General features: G+C 33.1%; 1 protein-coding gene across 1 annotated transcript in view; it reads right to left on the bottom strand.

The window, feature by feature from the left end:
* The window catches only part of LOC105367940 (transmembrane protein 205), a 75158-nt gene extending 58378 nt beyond the window's left edge, over nucleotides 1–16780 (bottom strand). Inside the window, exon 1 of the mRNA XM_011506801.1 lies at nucleotides 16587–16780. Coding sequence (XP_011505103.1) covers nucleotides 16587–16729 — 143 coding nt within the window. The 5' untranslated portion in view covers nucleotides 16730–16780. The remainder of the gene's footprint in view (nucleotides 1–16586) is intronic.
* Between the last annotated feature and the right edge of the window lie 5966 nt (nucleotides 16781–22746).

Genomic DNA, 22746 nt, shown 5'->3' with positions numbered 1-22746 from the left:
ATTGTTATAACGATTGATGAGTCAAAATAATGTAATTATCTATAATCCCGATAATTTCTAATGATTTTATTCTGGATATTAAATTTATTTTCATTCATGAATATCTTATGAAACGAAAGATAGAATTCATAAGAAGCAATTGTCGACCAACCTTAGCTCTGTGTTTTTGTAGAGTAAAAATAGTAAACCCTTTATCTTCCTTTGAATCGTTTTTCTTTTTTTTTTTACTTGACATATGAAATTGAATCCTGCTTTCTTTTATTACTTGATCACATTTATATTTTTCGAATTTACCGCTCCACCCACATGTTTAATCTATTTAATTCTTATATCTTATATAAATTATTGCATTTTAATTTTATTTAAATATCAAATGATTACCATAATAATCTTATGGTAATATAATTTTATAAAATGTATATTTGCAATATATATATATATATATATATGTATATATATATATATGAAATATGTAACTTTTAATTATTATGTAAATATGTTTTTAGAAAAAAACGCCTTTTCCTTGTACTTTTCATAACTCTAAATTTTAGGAAATTAAAAACTTTAAACTCGTACATATTGCTATGGAACGTTTTCAAACTCACATTTGCCGAATTATAGGGGAAATTTTATTAATTTTTAAAATATTGGATGAAAAAATCCTTCTTTAGCTCTGATAACCGTCACAAAAAGATTATTCAACTATTACTATATTAGACGGAGCTTTAATAATGCTCGATTATTAGTTTCATTATCTATAATTATTATAGTCGATTGAATACAATTTATCAAGAGTTTCTGATATGATTCAAATTTCTTATCTATTGTTGAAAATTTATTCTACATAGTGGAAATATTTGATAATTTATTCCAATTAAGAATATTCCGAATGCTCGATTTACTTAAAGTAATCTTTTGAATTTTAATTTTTATTTTTTTTATTAAAATCAATATATACTAATCGATTTCGCGTAATATTTATTCTTACAGCCTAATGACTGTTATACCGTGACTTTACGGCATTCTCATTATATTATCATTATTATATATTCTCATTATAATTTATAAGATAATTTATTATTATCGAGAAAAAACTGAAAATTTTTATAATGTTTGCATAGAGCAATACGAAAGTGAAAAACGACATGGACTCTTATTATATTAAATTTAAAATTCAAAAATTTTATTAAGTTTTGGTAATTTTATTGAGAACGTACTGCTACAAATGCTCGATTCATTACTTCCTTTTTTTTCACGATTCCCCGTTAAGTTCTTAGCTTTATAAGATTATTAAACAAATACATCGATTGACGTTATGATTATTTTTATGACTATCATCGGCTGGGAAATTGTTTCGAAATTCTGAATGTTATTGTTAATAAAAATATTATTTTACTATCACAAAAGCTGCGAGCAGAAAGAATAATATAATGCACAAGAGGTAAATAAAAAGTATTTCAATAATAAAGCGCCACTTGACGTATACAAGTAGGCGGTATCGAGAACATAAGGGAATCAAGCCGAGTGCTCACCAGTCTCCTCGTAAAACGCGGATAATCAGTAATAAAACGTACGGGACACACGTACCTCCTACGAGTCATTTAGAAATAAGCGATAACATTCTTTAGTGTTTTGGAGTTTCTAACATAAACACACGTGGCCTCTTAAAAATGTCAAATCAATTAGAAGGATTGTCCGCGTGAGTGCAAAATTTTTACAAAATCTGACGAAATCTGTCGGGCAAAATGATGTTCGCGAACGATGGCCTTATCATACGACCTTGCCTCTTTAATCGAAGCTTACTTCTTTACTTTGTAATCCGATAAAGGGAAATATGACGAAGGCCATTGAAATTGAAGACACTAGGCGGATTGAAATTTGCAGAGGCGAAATAGCATGGAGCTGTTTATTGTGCTCTCGACGATCCTTGGATACTTCGCCGTGTACTTAGCTAACAATTGCGATCATAAATGTGCTCGCCGTATGAAAATGCAAAAATGGCGTCGTCAAATTCGCGCAAGAATTCTTATCGCGAGTCGCATGTACGTACGCGCAAATGCCGCCGTTAAAAAGTCAATTCCATTGTTGGCTCGTTTTTGCCCTAACGAACCGCGCGACGTCCGGACGCGAAAACTGATCGCCCGAGAGCCGATTCGGCAATGGCTTTATTAGCGGAATAAATCGCAATCACATTCGCGCAAGAGCCTAACGACGGGGTTGGCAAAAACGCGCGCTTATTAAAGAGCTAAATGTAAAGGAGAGAGAGAGAGAGAGAGAGAGTGACATGGAATAAGAGCGAGAGGAGGAGGAAAGGAAGGCATGAGAGGCCGCTCGCCGGTCACGTAGGCACGTTTTGTATTGCGCTTATACATTGCGCGTCGGTGCCAGCATTGGATCTCGAGCTTGCGAAATGATTTGCGAATGACGCGAAATCAGACGCGGACGGACGGACTTGTTAATCGTCGCACTGACCCATCGCTGCTCTAATTTACGTGGTGGATACGCGATGTCGCGACGAGCGCGAGAAAAAAATCCACAACTAATGTAGCAAGGCCTACGTGCCCGATCATGTTTATCGATCGGCGGCGATTGTCATCGTGTCATGTGCCTTACTATAATACCAATGGCTCCCCCGGTCGATGAAATAAACCTTTTTTTTCTATTAGTCAATTTGCTCTGGGAGGATTCGCCGAGATTCGGGCATTTTAGATGGGTTTTAACGAAATTTCGACGATTAAACTTCGTTATGGATGAACTCGATCTCTTGATTTAACGCTTAGTAATGAATTATGTACTATTGATAATACAAAGGTACATCTGTAGTTTATAGCTCTATGCTCCTTTTTATGTTTACAAATATCCTAAATATAGCAACTCACGGCACCGTACAGTTGATAATGCAAATATACTTATAGCTTGTATCGGTAATTACGTATTACTTTTAATACATACAATGGACGAAACAAGTTATCGTTAATTGGTCTACTAATATTTTCAACGTCAAAAGATTTTTTCAATTATAATTTTTATTGTTACGGATTAGTCATTATATAATCTTTCATTACAGGAAATATATGCTATTATATGATTTATTCATTTAATACTCTAATTGACATACAACATTTTTGTAGCTGTCAGAAAGTTTCAAAAATATATAAAGAAAGAAAGTTATGTATTTGAATTTTATAATATAAAAATTAGGTGTGGATGTTAATGTTCAATAAAATTATAATATATTATGAGAAATGTTTCCATTAATAATCTGTCACGTGCATTCAAATTTTTCGTACAAATTATTTACTTAAGTAATACACTGTTAATTCATAGAGTAAATAAGTTTATGATTTATAGTCAAAACTAATTATAAGTAGCCTTCAGTGTTAATCTTTGTAATTAAAAATTGTTTTTATAAAATGGCAAACAAATTGAGATTTGTCAAGGTAAATACTCTATCATTCTTAATAAATTATAATTGTGAACGTAAATGAACTTATCCATAAAAGCGTATCATGATCGTTCAATAAGACACGTTAAATGGGATTTTCAACAATATTGAAAAGTCTAATTATTCCCTTAAAAATATTATCAAGAATTTATTATTCCTGACTGAAAGTTTCTTCACAATTTCTCTCTACACTAGACTTCTTTACTCCCATGCTTTAATACATTAGCGAATATTAAATATATTTTACACACATATCACAAAATTAAGTACATTAAACATATACGTATTCTTTGCTTAAATAATATTATAAAGCGTAATTTATCGTTCTGCACTGAAATCAATTTGAAATTAAAAATTCGACAGCAAGTAAATATTTGCTTTTGTTCAAACTATTACAGTTTCATATTCTAAAATGTTTTTAAAAACTTTAATAATTCGACTTTTCAAAGTTCCAATTAAACAAAAATAAAATAATATCATAACATATAAAAATAATAATTCGCAGATTATTTGATAATGAAAGTGTGAAATTTATTTATAATGTAACTTTCTTTACTAAAAATTCACTCTCTTGTGGTTATTTTATTCATCTCGTTTAATGTTTCCTATTTTAATTTTCGTTAAATTTATTATATCATTTTAAATTTTTCGCACTTCACAATGTAGCTGTTTCAATCAGTCTAATATATAAAATACAAATTACTTAAATATTTGTGAAAATTAAAACAGAACCTTCTAAAATTTGCATTGATTCATAACGAAAAAAAAAACGTTATTTTGCACAATATATTTAACAACAATAATACAATAATTGTTTAATCATATAATAAATTATATATTATTAAGCATTGAAGCATTAATAATTAAAAAGGAATAATTTTTATACACCATTATAACAATCGATATAAAGAAAATAGAAACTATGCTTATGTCATCGTTTACCAATCAATTTTTTTTTTCTTTTCACAGACGCGCGACATTAGTGCTTGTGATAATGAGTATTGTAGATCGTTTGACGCCCTATACTTTATGTAATTTATATATTCAATCATAAAAGAAATTAACGCACTATTTGATAAAATTTTCTATTTATTTATATTAAATAAAATTGGATTATCGCAACAATATGATGATATTTATATGAGTGACTATCGGCAAGTTAATGCATGATTGACTTACCAATGTATTCAAAAAAAAAAAAAAAAAAAAATTAATAGAAAAAACTTTAAAAAGTCGATGTAATTAAATTTATTATTGTTAGGGCACGATTTATTATAAAACGTAGCTTTCAGTAATATTAACTATCAGTGAAATAATTTTTTTTTTTTTTGACAAGAATAGAAAGATGCACTAATTTAATTTAAATACAATTCATACACTCTTCATTTTCAAATGATTACATTTTATTCGAAACTTTGAAAGTAACGTACGAATTTAAGGATGTCGAAAGTAAGAATTTTGCTTAATATAGACTATGATAAATAAAATCTATAAATTCGACCAAATTACAATTTAATGCCAATAGCATAAGTACAGTATAAGTACATAATAATATTAATTTTTCATTTAAGCTTATTGGACTAACTCATCAATAATACCCATTAACTCCCTAACATCAGAATTACTAAATGTTGAGTGATATCGTATTGCTATAAAACCACAATAAAGAGCAGCGATATAATTCAGCTAATGAAACACAATGTTAGAAAGTCTTATTCGCATGAGGATAAGATTTAATTGGATGGCTTATCAATAAATGCCTTGAACTTTGCATCGAACGAAGTAAAATTTAGTCCCCTTCAAGGTAAATACCATCGCTATTTTATCTCTAAAGTATTGATATAATGTGATCATTATTAATCTGGAGATATAATAGGATAGTCCGTGAAAGCCAGGTAGAGTTTAATTTCCTTACACGCATTACTCTCGAATATGTTTTCATTGGATGTCTATTCTATCTCTCAATGATTCTGTCATTATTCAAGCAATTAATTATCTTAAAATAGTTTTTTATAAAAGCAGTTTATGGGCTTCATTCATTAATGAGGGCAATTATTATATTTTACCTTAAAATAATCGAATAATTGGATAGTTTTTAATATCTTGTAGACTTTGGTGTAAAGACATTATTAATTTATTTTAATTCATCGTATGATGTAAGAAAAATTCAAACCTGCTAGTACGTTTATTTAACAAGTTAACGAGAGGAATTTCATCAATGTTTCGTAATGATAATTCGCCATAATTTTCATTCCTTACTTAATCTCAATTCTTTACATATAAATAAATATATATATATATATATATATATATATATATATATATTATTTTTCATGATTCTCATTACAAATTAATATTGCGTACAGGCGCGTTTTTGTGTCGGGTAAAAAGTTTTTTATAATCCGCGGTTATTAAGAAAAAAAAGATGTATATATAAGACGTTTTATTCAATATTTTCGTAATTATGTTGCGTATAGTTGAATCATATTTTTCTTATCGTTAGCTTCGAATTTTCGTTGAAATTAATTGTGAAAAATGTCCTTAGCGGGTGACGAATGATTGATGATATGAATTTCATTATTTCATCATTACACTAAAAATAAATTAATCAAGGCCGGTTAACACTGTTTCAGGCACCATTGCGATATCACCATAAGTGATGGCGAGAGTCCTAAACGAGATCTACTCAATAATTACATTCGGTAAATTCGTGCCTTGAGGTGCAAATACTCATTACCTAGAATTTTATAATATTTATAATAACTAACTATGATGTGAGCTACGTCAATACCATTATATTAAACCCCATAAGATGCCTGGTTAAAATTAACTTGAGAAAATCTGTGCTCCCTTCCTCGCTCTTATAATTGAGCGTTCCCCGTATAATTGCATATCGGGAAAAGTACCTCCGAGCATGAATTACATGATAACTTCACTAACATTCACTAACATACTAAAATCGACGCTACAATTTAAATTTCAACTTCCTAACCAGTCAAAGCTTTCGCACCTCGGCAGTCATTAACGAATCTCTCGAACTGCGGAGCGAGTGAAAAAAAACCGAAAGGCAATATTAACGCGTGCCTGCCTGGATATATGGACGATATCCGCTGTATATAACAGAACAGCTGATTGGTCAATTGTAGCCTACTTTTCTCCCCCTCGTTATTAATAGAAAATTTAATAAAAAGATTCGACGCTTGCGCACTACGTATGAAAATCGACAAAGGCGGACATCCATTATGTAAGGGCTGCAACCGAAAGTATCGCCTGCCTCTTCGTAATATTGATAAAGCAAAAGAAGGATAGGGCGGGGATGAAGAGAGTACGAAGATATGAAGAAGACTTAAATCGGACAATTATTGTTACGCGTGTGTGCCAATAATCGCTTGCATATCGTAGCTTAAGAATTGCTGTTCCAATGTGTAAAATACATTATGCATTTTATCACGAAACCCAGTGCCATAATGCTGCATTTCATTAAAATTTCGGATCACACAAAATAGGCAGACGAAACTGTAATTGAATCGTCTTAATATTAAAATAATGATAATTGAGAATTTGGCAGGTAATCAGCAATTGCTACAAATTCCACATAGAAAGACTTAACGTTCTTTCTATAATTAATTACGAATTATAATTATCGACGAATTTTCAATGTCAATAGCTGGATATATCATTGCAAAAAATCTTCATTCTAATCTTTAGAATATTGATAGTTCATTTTTTCTACCCTTAACAATAATTTTTATCAATAGTAGATTAATCAAATTTTGCCGCTAAACGACAGTGTAAAAACTATATTATTATTACTATCGCGTTACTCATGTTTATTTAATAATCATTGACAAAGTTGAATCGATAAATTATTTTGACAATTATTTAATTAAGACCAAAATTGACTGCCATTTAATTATACGTATTTTCCAATATGTATCATAAAAGAATTAAAAAATTTCATATTAATAATAACGTTAATGGCGTCCTTAATACTTGGATGCAACGCAATGCGCCAAGTTAGCAAATATCGTTAAATGCCATCGGCATCAATTAATAACGTATATCTCAGTCTCTTGAGGTGTCTAACGATTAATGCGCGCGAATAATGGAAAAATCAGCTATACAGCATTTTAAAAATAATTATGAAACTCATTATGCTGCTGCATTAAAAGGAAAAATGATACCTCCGTACGTACTTTGTCAACGTATAAACGACGTTACTTTTAGAATTGTGGGTAGATTTTTCTCCAATAATATATCCAATAAGATATCGTAGCGCTAAGAGATGATATACCTAAATAAATAATTGCCTCGACTCGTAGCTAATATTTCAAATTTCAACTGAAATTGTTTGCTTGTCAACGTTATAAAAAGAATTAATACTGTATAATAGAATATAATGACAGCGAGAAATTGGTACACAACTGATTCGTTTTAACGACAACAATAAAACCAATTTTTTTTTTTAGCAAAGATTTACGATCGATATTGCAATATCTAGCACACGTACTTCTGAATCAAAGAAAATTAAAACTAATGTAAAATAAACTTTGGGTAATATTTTTATTTATTTATTTGTTTATTTTATTTTTTTTATTTTTTATTTTTTTTTTTTTTTTTTTTTTTTTTTAATTTAAATTAAAATCAAATACAACAAGAGGTATTTAAGACATCGGCATAGATTTGGATTTGTGCGTAAAGTTGAATTCAATGAACGTTACACGATGATTTTAATCATAAGATAATGTAATTGTGGGATCACGACATTGACACTTGGATCTTGGATAAACGTTAGATGGCACGCAGACAAAAGAAAAAAACATTAATACAAATAACTAAAAGCGTTCGTGTCGAAAGCAACGCTAAAATACATACGTGCAATTATGTGAAATATTATTCGCAAACGTTAATTAGAGTTTTAGAATTAATACATCTTGCGTGCAAAGACATGTAAGTGTTAATCAAAATATCATTGACAGTCGGCAGTCGGGCAATTAAGAATAAACGCGGTTTTCGATTGTCAAATAAAATAATTATCGGTCCATTGTATGAACTTGTGGATGAGCGGTGGCATGCACGTGAAATAAAAGAAGAGAAAGCAAGAGCGAGCATTACGACGCGCGGTAGAGAGTGAGTGAGAGAGAGAGAGAGAGAGAGAGATAGAGAGAGAGAGAGAGAGAGAGAGAGAGAGAGAGAGAGAAAAGACGAAAAAAGGAGCAGAAACACGTGGAGCCGATTGAAGAGAATGGAAAGGTAGAGGGATAGAGTCGTTAATTAGATGGAAATGAAGAAGCGAATAGGGAATAATAGAATGAGCGCTCTTATATAAAAGTTGAATAAAACGCAACTCAAATGTAAAAATACGAGAAGAACAATTGAGAAAGGCGTTAAAAATGGATTTTTATAAACGCGAAATGATGAGGTATGATTCCCGAGTTAATTGCATTTTCACCTTTCTCTTTAATACTCTCGGATTCTATATTGAGGCAAGTATTATAAGCTATATCGACTTGTCATATAGACGACGTTATTCAACGTACTTTTTTTTTTTTTTTAGTCGCCTCTTTTTTCACATCTTTACGTCTAATAATATCAAATCGTCTATTAATCTTAAGCCAATTTTAGCATATTTATACAGGAGAGATGTTATCGAAACTTCGTTAACGATAATTCCATATAAGATATAAAATTGACTAACATGCCTAATTACTAATTATTTTATCTTTATTATTATTATTATAATTTTTTTTTCCATTACCGTTTGACTATATAATGCTTTCAAAATTACTATTTAATCATATAAGTTATATAAAATCATAGAATATAAAATGCAAGCACATGAGTAACGATAATAGTAGCAAATGATACGAATGACAATTAATGAAATGTGTTGTAACTGGAAGATTATTCAATGTGTAAAGATTTGTTTAGCATTTGAAGCTTACGAACGAACGCACACAAGGAGGAACGTCTGTAGTATTTGACTAATCACAAAGATACTTTATTAATAATTTTACATTTAATTAACTGTTAATTGATTACCACTCAATTATTAATTATATTTGCATTGTTGATTTGTAATTTAATTGAACAGTAATTGTAAGATATTATTCTGTCGATAATTCTCATACTTTATAAATATATTAGAAATATATATAAGAAATAGAGTGTTATATATATATATATATATATATATATATATATATATATATATATTACTCCCGTTAAACATGGACAACTAATTAACGATTCAAATTTGATTCTTTTTTCGATATCCCATGATGTATGATAAATTTCGACATATTCTATTCGTATTTGTTACAAATTCATGTAACACAACAAATTAAAAAGCATATACTCTTGTATAAAATATTAATTGTAAAAGAATTTGTGAATATTCGCGTATTGAATACTTTGCAATTGATGTAAGGTATATATATATATATATATATATATATATATATATATATCAATGAATCATAAAACATTATTTAATCAAAGATACAAATTTAAATAGCGCTAATTATATACGATACTCGTGTAATCCAATTATCGTAAATTACTCCGTATAATATATTGACAAACAATCAATTGTATATAAAATTTAATATACACGATGAAGAAATACCGCCATATTAATCAAATAATTTAAATTTTCATATAAAATATTTGAATCCGCGCATGTAGCAACAATTTATAAAAAAATATGTACATACTTGTAAATTATGTACTTGTATTATAGTTGTAATTTAATAAACAATAATCGTAATGATCATAAACCGGTTAATTAGAGTTTTATAAACTACAGGCTGTATTTGCATTTAAATTTATCAAGTACGTGCTTATGTGCTTATGTAGAATTCGAAATTTATTCTTTTAGCAACAAAAGCTCTTTAAATTCTGCAACTAATTAATGGATCGACATAAAACTTTCTACACATTCCAAACATTTTGTTCCAATTTTGTGCTTACATAAATAAGCAAATAATATAGGAGATTAAGCGTCAGTTTAAACTGCTTTTTATCTGTATTATGGAAAATAGATACAAAAATGTTAATAGGAAACCAATGCGTTTAATAATACGGATAATGTGAATACATTTCTTACATTTAGGCATTGACTCGGATTATTAATTACATTAATCCAGTATCGTTTTAACACATAAGCAAACATAAACATGAAATAATAATAATAGAAATAGAAATAGAAGTGAAAAGAGACGTATGTCTATAAATATGCTCTTACATAAAACGTATTTACGTGCGTATTTAGGTATTTGTAAAATGATTTTTCATGTAATAGCATAATTTGTACACTACGTTACATCATGTACGAGGCATACCGTCATACGTTGGAACAGTAATTCCAAGTCAATTAAAAGTGCGACAAGTAAAAATGTCAAAATCCCTGAACAATGACACGATCTAGCCTCGCATAATTCAAATATCTCATTGCCGCGTACGACATAAATCACAGAATCTTGGGAATTGTTGTCAACTGATTTGCAGGAAGTTGACGGGCTCGATGCAAGATAAACGAGGTTTACACGTTGTGATCGGATAAGGAGACAACAATAGCAGCCGTGGATTACATCCGCGGGAGAAAAAAAAGTGTCGTAGGCATGAAAGGGCCCCGAGAGAAAAGTGCGGAATAGCGAGCGGGATAATGCGTGTGCGCGGGTGCGCGGGTTGCGCGGGTTGCGCGAGACCAAAAGCCATTGCAAACCGCGCAAACGGTATAGTCGAAGTATCGATTATCGCGCGCAGCCTCGCGGCCACCGATATTTCTCGCTCGGCAAAACGATATTGCGCAAAAGTATCCCACCTCCTCCTCCCCACGGACGATTCATTTAGAATCTTCTCCTCGGCTATCCCTCGTCAATTTTCGCGGAACTCTGAGAAGTGAAGTGGCCCCGCACTCGTATTTTGAATAAGGGATAGAGCTTCGTTAATTTATTGGAGTGCGAGATCCCGGATGCCCGTATATAATTACATCTACATATTTATGGCCAGCAGAATTTTGTAATTGTAGATAAGCCACGCTTGATAAAGAAGACACTTTGTTAGTTTGCTGCACCGAATTTCTTAGGGGAAAGACATTTATATCTCTCTGAAATAATTGTAGTAACGGCACTAGGCAAATAATTATCTATCATTGATTGCAATTTATCGTCGACAAGTAATTATAGTTATTGTGCTGCATTGCACTATTTAATATGGAAACTTTCGCTGGGATATTTAATGGGGAATTGAGAAAATTAGCCATACGATTGAAAATTGATTATTCCCGGATGATTACCGATGCGCAAGGGAGTATAAAATTTCCTTATTAAATTGACAACTCAATGATTAGTGTATTAAAGATTTCCTGAAAAGTTAGAAATTATAATTAATAACGGACGAGATTTCGAGGAATAATCTGGATTTATCCATGGCTGTCAATTCGTCAATGGACACTTAATTTATTGCTAAAAATAACGATGAAAATTTGTTACCACCAAGTCGTGTGTTCTTAACGAACGGCATTACATAGTAAGGGGCATTTACTTGTCATTCTCCATGTCGCTGCCAGATATAAATGAAATATTAATCGGTCATGGAAGGAGCGGATAGTACGATTTCTGAAAAGATACCTTTTCTAAGGTTTTTACGCTACGTTGGCTTAGATTATTCGTAAGGCTATGTATTAAAAATTCCTCCAAACAGTATGAATAAATATAAATCTAAATATAAATAAATATAAATATAAATCGGTTGAATAAATAATGAATCTGCATTGTCGATCGGCTAGAATGAAAAAAAAATGATCAAAATCTATCCGTATACGGATGACAGTCGTTCTAAATTCGGCGACACTCGTCAAAATCACAAAAAAAAAAAAACATCTCGGAAATTGATTAATTCATGGGACATTTACACTCCGTCGAAAGATGACGATTACGCCAGTTTTCTCGGGAACGGTTCATTCGACTGCCAAATTTATGGGTAACCCGTCTAGGCTCTTGATAATCTAATGGCAAATTGATTAATAAGCCCAGGGAGTGGAAGGCAAATTTATTTGTGCTTTGATTTAGATGTGCGCGTAGACATTTAAGGTCACGCGACGTTTGTCGTTTAAGCGCGTTTATTGTCGATAAAATTTTCTTGACCGCGTTTATCGGCGATTTTTCCTAGGGCCATTAAACGCCCACTCGATCGTTCGTTATATTTATTTAGCGTTTTTATCACAGCGATGGTTTGTTAGCAATCGATAAACGTTCGTTAGTAGTGGAGATGTTATGGAGATGTTAATGCAGCATCTTTTGGAATGACGTTTTTATTTCCGTATTATCTGATTGTTTACTTTCTAAATTGGCCATTTCATCTGATATATAGCAAAGTACACTTTTATTGATTTCACATTTTTATTTGCTGCTGATGCTGATATCGCTGATAAGATTACATGCATCTATCGTCGTATCATCATAACTTACATAATTAAGCGCGTGAGATTTTTATTTAAACTATGAATCAGCTATTTTCATCTGTAATTGCAGCTCAACGTACGATTATGATATATTTGAGAAATTTCGTAATCTCCGATATCCATAATTAGATGAGTTCGAAAGAGCGCTTAAAATATCCCTTACTTCAATGAAAACCCGTTCTTCTTTTCTACATCTTGTCAAATGTCTGTCAAAAGGACTTACTTATCATTTAATTATAATGGACCATTAACCGCTAAGGATTTCTTAATTCAGCAAACTCATTTTATTAGGCACGTGAGGTAATAATGAATAAAGATTTTGTATTTTTGTCCAAGTAGTCGTCTAAGTGTGTGAATGGCGAAGGTAATTTTGATTGAAATTGAAGAAAAACGAGTATTTTGGAACGGTACATAAATGGTACATTTTGTGCGAGTCGCGGCGGGCAACGAAGAAATTCCAATTATTTTCCTTGCAACAAAATTCCGAGCAACAAAATATTCAAGAACAAATGTCCCCCGTAATTGCCCGACTGCGATGTAGTGGCTTGGGAGACAGGTCCGAGAGAGAGAGAGAGAGAGAGAGAGAGAGAGAAAATATCGCGATCTCACCTTATATCGGCTGACACGAAAGAAAACAATGTAAAGTGAAATTATTCTTAAAACGGCACTGTCTGTATAAGTAAATTTTTCTTTTTGGCAATGGCGATTAGCTTATCGATATTTGCCGCGATGATGGTACATTTATTGTTAGCACATAATTCATCGACTTTGGATAATTTATGCGAATCATTAACATTATAATTATAACTAAATAGATGAATAATAAATAGTATTTAATGATTTTTATGTCGTATAATGTCTTTTAAACACATTTATAATAAATCCATTTAATATAGGAAATTTGTTCGAGTAATAGAAATAATTGAAATAAGTGAAAGTTACTTTTAATGCCAAAATATATACTTTTTATAACGATAACTAAAAATAAATTTTTGATATACCTGTAAATAAGGAGGTCAACGAACCGGATAAAATTATGTTTTTTGTATATTAAATCCATGCTAATTTCGTTAAAATCTTGCCAATCGCTCTGACTACTTAGTTTATCTTAACTATTGAATTTTACGTTTTTATTGTCATTTGATTGTTTGTTAACTGAATGTCGAAACTTAAAGCATTGGGACGATTAATTCGATAAAAAGATGTGATTAAAAATTTGTGTCAATATTGACAGGCATTTCCTTAGTGAAGTTGGGCAACTATAATTTACCTCTATTAGGAGCGAAAAATGATTACATTTAGGAATGCCTCGCTACAAGTGCCGATATTATTTTTTTTCGTGTTTTATTAGCATTATTTTTAGATTACGAACTATTCCAGTGAATTACAATAGATAATGGGAATAATTAATTGTATAATTATGTATAGTCTCTTGCTAATATGTGGAAAAGCCTATTAATTGGTAATTAAGCGTGTGGCGGAGATTACGACAAAGGGGGGGATTTTTTTTTTTTTTTTTTTTTTTTTTTTATCATTGTAATCGCTCGACAGGAAATTCTCGAATTTGTAACACCCGGGCTTAATCGTTAGTCCATTATTTAATATCAATTTCCCTGGCTTGTGAAAAATCAACAATGAATTATGAAACTATGAAGTAATTTTTTCGATTCTTTGACAATTATAAATAAATGCTTGTAAAATGCATTGACTTTTCAGTGAGAAGAATTAAAATAAAAAGGAAAAAGGTTCAATATTTTAAATGAATTTTCCAAATACTAATCAAAATCCGTATAGTAATTTTAATTCAATTGCAATATAAATTAATATTATCATATCGTTTTAACTAGTAATATATATATATATATATGTAACATATAATTTATTTAATAATTTTTTCAATTACCATTCAAGTTTGTTTACTTAATTTATGAGCAATTTTTGATGATGAATTAATAGAGAAATTTGTCATTACCAGCACTTAATGACGTAGAGGTAAGGTAAATAGGTACAGTCCACTTTATGAGCCGTTCAATCTAATAAATAATACAAATGAATTTTTACCTTAATTAATGATCAAAACCTTTTGCGCATCAATAATCCAAACAAATATTTCATTTAATCTTTCATAGTCCTAATCTAATAATGAGAATCGATGCAACGATTTTTTTTTCCATTTATAGCCAGCTGAGAAAAATTAAAGGACAATGTTCATATTGATCTACGATGTTATATTAGTTCATGACTATTTGTCAAATTGAACACTTGTAAAAAATTGTCGAGGTTTACACCAGTTATGTTGATTCGATAGGAACAGGGCCACATATAATCGACGAGTATTTGCAAATTGGCAATCATTACCATCCTACTTTCTACGACGTATGGAGTACTTGGAAATTTGTGCACCTTTCAAAAACAAAAAAAAAATTTTTTTAGTTATCGAATGTACACGCCACTTGCGGCTTAAAATGTCTCGATATTTCCATAACAATAATATCGGTCAATATCTCAATTAAAGTAATGATTCAAGATTAGAATAATGATAATAGACGTTTAAAAAGCTTTAAGGTGATCGACGTGTGATCTAAATGAGATCCGATAGCTCACGTTTTATATATATCTGGAAATAGCTTTAATTATAATTAATAAATCATAGAGTAAATTGGCATTCGAATGGCATAACATTTATCGTTGGTAAAGTTGAATATCGTTTGAACTAATTTTTGCGCAATGACACTTCCTTCAGCAACACGAAAGTATTCACTTAAAATTGAATAAATTTATACGTTACATAAAATATATATTTCTTAAGTAAATAGACGTTGGTTGAAGCTCATTTTTCAACGATGTACACTTAATATGCGCTATTCTAAGCTTTATGAAAAATTCAGAATTCATGGGAAAAAAAAAACTAAATTTATGATTTGTAGAGAAAGTGTGCTGAACGAGGGGAGGGGGGAGGGGGAGGGGGGGGGAAGATGGTAGATAATGGGAGTGAATTCGAGTAGTTAAATTCAAATACCGTAAAGTCGATTAATGATTAGTCGCTGGAAGTAAGTAGTGTATATCGGCCAATTGCTTTTTCCTTGCCAATCCCATGCCGAATTATGAGAAATACTTCGTATCATTATAAAGTGCTTGTGTAACACATTGAAAATTGAACTTGAACGTGGAGACGAACAAGGACTGACTAAAGTATTACGAGATCTTGCGTCACAGTATTGGCATTCCGGGGACGAATATCGTACGATTTTCCGAAGCCGCTCGCTGCGTCTCATCCCCGAAAGCGCGGAACGCGGGAAACGGCTAGCCCGTGAATGATCTCGCGTATCGAGGAAAAGCTTTCTTGTTCTCGGTCCGCGTCAGTCTAATGATGAGACGCAACTAAAGGGCAAGTCAATCGATGACAACGGGCCCCCATCGCGTACACTAACGGAGCCAGGGGTCCCATCGCGAACGCGCTTAAGACGAGTGACAACGACAGCGGGGGGAGGTACGGAGCGGGAGGTGGCAAGGCCGGAGGAAATAGATGGGACTGAGCCGGAGGGGCGGCTGTCGAGAAACACTTGGAAAGCCCCGGGTAAGAACCAGCGGCGGTTGTGGCCGAGTCACTCGGGGGAATTTCGCCGCGTTCAACGAAAGTCCGCCCTCACTTCCAGGCTCCGGTCGCGCACTCACTTATAGAGCTTGCTGTCCTGGCAGGTGCGCATCCATTGTCGGAGCTTGTGACCAAGACGCGGCTTCCCGCCGGCGGTACCCTCAACGTCCTCCTCCTGGCTCCGCTCGAGCTCACGACCCAGCATCTCCTCGTGCAGCCGCATATACTTCTCCTTTGCGCGACTGAGACCGTTTCTCGATTGGTGCTGTTGCTGCTGCTGCTGCTGCTGTTGTTCTTGTTGTTGTTGTTGTTGTTGTTGTTGTTGTTGCTGTTGCTGCTGCTGCTGCTGCTGCTGCTGCTGTTGCTGTTGCTGTTGGCCGTCCTCGGCGCCGGGCGCCGTGCGCACGCACATGCTCGCGGTCGTTCCTCGTCTCTGTCGTCGGAGGAGGTGAGTGTTGCCGACTCTGGGCTCTTCGGCTCGGGCCGACGGAGTGCGCTGCTCGCGGCAGGCGCGCTTCCCCTTTATACCGACGCCCGGCGTCTTCCCCCGCCAGGTCGCCCGGGAACGGGGGGGCGGCCGAGACCGTACGCGTCAGCGCGACGGCAAGCGACGGCGAGCGACATTGCCGACCGACGCCCCGGGGATGGCTCCGTGGTCACTTGCCGCCCCAACTTGCCTGGCTCTTCTGACACCAAAGTCCCCGGCCGCGACCCACTGAATCCTCAAATAACAATGACAATCTCCTCCCTCCCAACCTCTATCTCTCACCTCACGCGATACCCAGACACTTATCACCGTTTTTTTTTTACATCCGCGACGATCTCGTTTACTCGAGAGCTCGTCGGTCTCTTTCCTTTATTCCTCCCGTCAAAGCCTCGATTATTGCTCTAAGCTCCGAATCGAACTGCTGCACGCTTCTCTCGTCTCGGACTTTAATCCAAGATTTTGAGAACGCGAATTTGTTAAGTACGATCTCTTTCTGAGATAAAAAGAAACGTAGCCTAAAGGAATATAAGCTGTAGGAGCGTTATTTTCTATTCTTTGGGCCAACCTTTCGCGTTACTGTGATTGAGCGCCTGCGATATCGATATATTAAAATCATTACTTCCAATCCCTTTTTACCAAACTCTTATGTTAATTAGAAGAAAGTGACTTTCCGTCTGTAGAAGAAACTTCGTTGCCTTGGTCTTGTAATGATGTAGGCGCTTAGCGATTCCGTTTGATGGAGGAAGGACGGCATTGGGCCGATAATACACCCGAGTGAGTCTCTTATTAATGAAAAATTGACTCGCGAGCCGCTGATTGTGATGATATTGAACTATTGAAATCCGTTACGTCGGCAAGGAATATTTAACCCAAAATTATTTACTTACTCGTCTACCAATTGACCATGCAGCTACGATAAAAATTTCTTCTTCTCACGCAGGATTTCGTCATTATTGTTCCTCGTTATGTTAAAGAAAAAAAAGCTTATTACGTTATAATAGTCGTAATGCTAGGGCAATATGAGGTTATGAAAAATACTCGCAAGGATTTTGATTCACGGGAATTCGTATCTTTCTAATCCTACAATTTATCGATTGATATTTTAATATTTATAATGTATATCGATTAGAATATATTTTTATAAACTTCACGATTTATTTATCTAATTCTCCAATCGAAGCATTACAGCCATACCCAAGCATTGCTTCAGTTGGTTCGCTACATTTGAATTGAAAAAGCATATCTGGCAGCATACGGAGTAATATGTGATATAAGCTTTGCATTGAATTGTGTAATATAAATATTTGTTTATAACGGGTGATTATTTTATATTGTATATAGATAATGCTAATTTGAAATAATCCGATACCTGAAAAATATTTCTTTTTAAGGATATCTGTTGAAATGAAGAACAATCGATTCATATAGATTCTATTGAAATACAAATAGAGTTTTTCTGAATTTGCAGAATACATAATAAGGCCTTGTTTATACTATTAGCGTACATAAACTTAAATAAGACAGATATATGTAAATAACAAAAGGTTATTGATGTAATATCCAAGACCCGTTAAAGAATCAAATCATCGTTCTCGATTGGTCGATCGGATATTTCATCGATAAAAATTCACTGTCGCTCATCATTCCTTTAGACGTTATTTTAAATATCCTATAAAATTCCTATCATAAATTATACAGATGCTTTCTCGTGGCAGTCACGCTGCTCTCGGTCCATAAGCGATTCGCTCATTTTTATTTAAAAAAATATAGAGCTGAGTGACCCACATACTTAATAAAGTCGCAACAATGTAAGAACGTACGAGTTTCGTAGAAAAAGGTCACTTTGCGCATCGATGCAACGACTATTTTTGTTATAAATTCGAAATTGACAATTGAAAAATGTCGCCATACAGCAAAAGCTTCTCATTGATTGGATAAATTTTATTACTTTTTTTTTTTTTTTTTTTTTACTGCACCAACAGACGGTCGTTTGCGACAATATACGATTAATCATATCTTTCATTCATTAAAGTAAAAGAAAATTTATGAGAAGAATCGTAGCCAGTGAAACATTAATACTACACTTGTGCTGAAAGCTTCAAATTTCAAAAAGTAAAAGTAAAATTAAATAATTATTAGTTTTTACTTAATTAACAACATTTCTCATTTATCGAAAAATTGAATTCTACAATTTAGGTGACTGGCTTTCCCTCGTGTAGCTTCAATCTAAGTCTTTGATATGATTCACTGGAATATATCGTGCGAAAATATACGTAGTTTCAAATAAATTTTAACGACAATTCTCGATACTTCAAATTATATTATTAACGAGGATTAAGAGAAGTAGACACGATAAACGTAACATCGTAATTTTGCAGAATAGCATTCTATAAATTTTTATAATTGTCAAATACAATGAATTATTTGATTACGGCGGGTTAAAAGGTATTCTTATGTGATGCAGAATGAATGTCTAAGTTATTAATATAGGTGAATGAGCTACATTTAAACAATAGCCAAATATCGTAGCCTTTATGAAAACTTTGACGTTATCTTAAGATTTTTTTTATACCTTACCGCAATTTAAATTCATTCCCAGTCGATAAAGGAACAAGACAAGCTTAAGGTTTCGTTACTAAATGTTTCGATGATAACGAAAATTTAAGTACTACCGTAAGTATTAAGTTAATCAATGTTAGTTATTGAGACAAAATTACAATCGAAAGCCATAAATATTTAAAGCGCGCGATTTTTTGGGTGAAATTTTCAATAATATTCGATTTAATAAACTGCTGCCTTAAAAAAAATCGTAAGTGGCGTTCATTAACCGAAATAAAATTATCTGATATACATGATTTCCTGACGTTAAAAGATGTTTGAACATTTATTCAATGCCCAATATAATCTTTGTAAGATAAATTTACATTGAAAACGAAATAATCGATTTAATTTCGTAAGCATGAACTTATATACATAAGTCCTTAACTCAACTTTACACCTTTATGGTCTATGAAATTTTTGTAATAATGTCCTATTACTTTTAACAAAAAAATTTATATATATAGAATAAAATTGTGCTAAAAACAAGTTTTATACTGTAAAGCCATAATAAATTATTCAAAAAACAAAGTAATAACTCAGGATGAATGTTTATAACTGTTATAAATATAATGCAATACATTATTTGTCAATTTTAAGATTCACACAGACTAATTTAGCAATCATCTTTCTTATTTGCAAAAATAATGTCAAATGATATTTTGACAGTAACTTGTCATTAAATCCTCATAAAGTAAATCAGACATTTGGCAATCGAACGTTATTTTACTTAAAATTAGATTATCCACAAGGATTCTATGTAAAGAAATCAAGTGCAATGTAAAGTTATATGGAACTTGACGACAATGAAACGGAAATCATCGTCACTTTACGGTTACGTGAGTTTTATCTATTATTTGAAAACTTTTTATAGTTAATAAATTCTCACAGAGAGTCCAAATTTATCGAGTAATATACTAAAAATAATCCACATACTATTTCATGTGCTATTCCCATCTAAGGAGCAAGCAACAATAATTTTCATAGCACATATCTCTGTCTCTACGATAATTCATCCTCGTAAAAGGAGCAACCACGCGGTCAACGTTACAAACTCTCGAATACCACTTTGGCGAATTGGAGATTCAGCTTTCAGTGGTAGAACCTGTGTAAGATGGTAGTCCCGTGATAAGTCGCGCCTCCGGGATTTGTAAGTACTTCCAAGTCTCTTTCCTTGGGACATTAATCAGCGAGCGACTTATTACCCTATCGTCCATCTCTCCTCGAAATCCAGGATTTCGGTGCGGTCGAGGCACAAGTGCGTGCACGCGCGCTCTCTCGTCCTCTTGCCTCAGATTTCCAAGAGGAAGCACGAAGATCTCGAAGAAAGCGGCACGAGCTGCGAGACCTCGGAGGTTGTGGTCGCGCGCGCCCCAAATCCAGGATCGATAAATTGACTCGTTTCGGCGAGCGCTGCGGGTGGAGCCGCGGGCAGACGTGGGGGAGGATAGGCTTTTATTGATAGCGCCTCCGGGCCCGTCTCACGACGAAGGCAGGGCCCGTCCGAAAAGCGGGGATAGCCTCGCCCACGCGAACCTCTGTCCCCCTTAATCTCCACCCTCGTTTTATCTGGCCGTCGCGTCTTGGGCAGCGGACACGCGGGTGTTCGGTGACTGCCGGCCGCCTTTTATTCAAGGGACTGAATAATATCCTGGGCTTGCCGGCCACTTTGCTTAATTTCAATTGTCGCATTAGCGGCTCCGCGGCTCAGGACTTATCCTGTCGTTTAATGTGCGAATTGTAGTTGGGCAAATCCCTTTAATGCGTAGGAATGCCTTAGCGCAGCGACTAACGAGGCTGAAAAAATTTGTCGGCCAAAGGGATTGAGGGACGAGATTTTGATTTGAGCGACAATGCGCGCGATTACATCTCTAAAAGCAGTTTGAACCCCGATGCTTATTTATTTTGATAGATAGACGATGTTCCCGATGCTGTGTTAGTAGCTTCGTAGTAAACTTCCGCGAGATGTTTACCGACTTTTGCAATGCCGTTAAAGAGAAATTAGACAATTTAAATTCTGGAGAAAAAGGCCGATCGATAGGACTGGAAGTTAGACGCTTAAATTCGAAAGAAGAATCTACACGCTTCTATGTTAATTATTGGCCTTATAAAATTACGAATGAATAGTTATGAATTAGTTGATGATTTATGTGTGATCAATATGTGAGACATGGCCTTATTAATGCTTAAAAATTATTTATTTTTATTATTGAGGAAAACTGGAGCATTGATCATTAGCCATAGTTTAAAAATTGAAAATATATTGCTTTTTTCATAGGCGTATACTTTGAAAACGAGTAAAGGAATTTTTTCACTTTTTTAAATACTTTGTACAAAACGAAGGTATACAACATCCAATGTATTAGAGATCCATAATTAAATCTGCTTATTATCTGCCATAATTATCAATGCCAGTGTATTTTATTATTTTATCTTAACTATTAACACGTATTTACAGTATTATTAAATGCTAATTATTAAGTAGTTTTCAATGACGAAGAAGTACTTATTAAATTTTGTGCATCTGTTATGTTTATAAGTGTCGAAAAATATCGTGGAATATAGGCTGATTTGTTATTGGGAAACTGCTAAGAAAAAAAAAATTTTTTTTTCCATAAATTGCAATTTATACAATTTGTTTTTGTATAATGGATATTGTATAATGGATATAATGTATATTGGAAATAAAATTTTTATTTCTATGTTGGCCAAAGTTTGGAGCGAAGATCGTACATTCGTCGTGGTATCACGATATAAGAGAGAAGACGATAGAAAGCGAAACAAATTCACTAAACACGTCTAAATATAATTTTTCTCGGCACCGATTTTTCACACCTTAACAAAACCACACCCCAAAACTGTCATGTCATGTTAAAAAAAAAAAAAAAAAAAAAAAAAAAAATTATAAAATATGTTAAAATACGCATAATTTAAATTTACCTTCTTTCTATTCCTCTAGAGTATCGAGATAAAAAAACACACACATATATATATACACACGTGTCTAATAGGATTAATCACAACACAGTTGTGAGTATAATAATAGACTATAAAGATGTTAAACCGGAACAACCATCTTGATTTTTCAAAGTTAAAATAAACGTAGTATTTAATTACTTTATCTTTCAACAGTGTATAGATAGAAATTTGGAGTA

This window comes from Ceratosolen solmsi, unplaced genomic scaffold (assembly GCF_000503995.2).
Source record: "Ceratosolen solmsi marchali unplaced genomic scaffold, CerSol_1.0 scaffold6, whole genome shotgun sequence".
NCBI lineage: Eukaryota > Metazoa > Arthropoda > Insecta > Hymenoptera > Agaonidae > Ceratosolen > Ceratosolen solmsi.
Note: the sequence above shows the minus strand (reverse complement) of the source record. Positions and strands in the feature narration are given on the sequence as shown.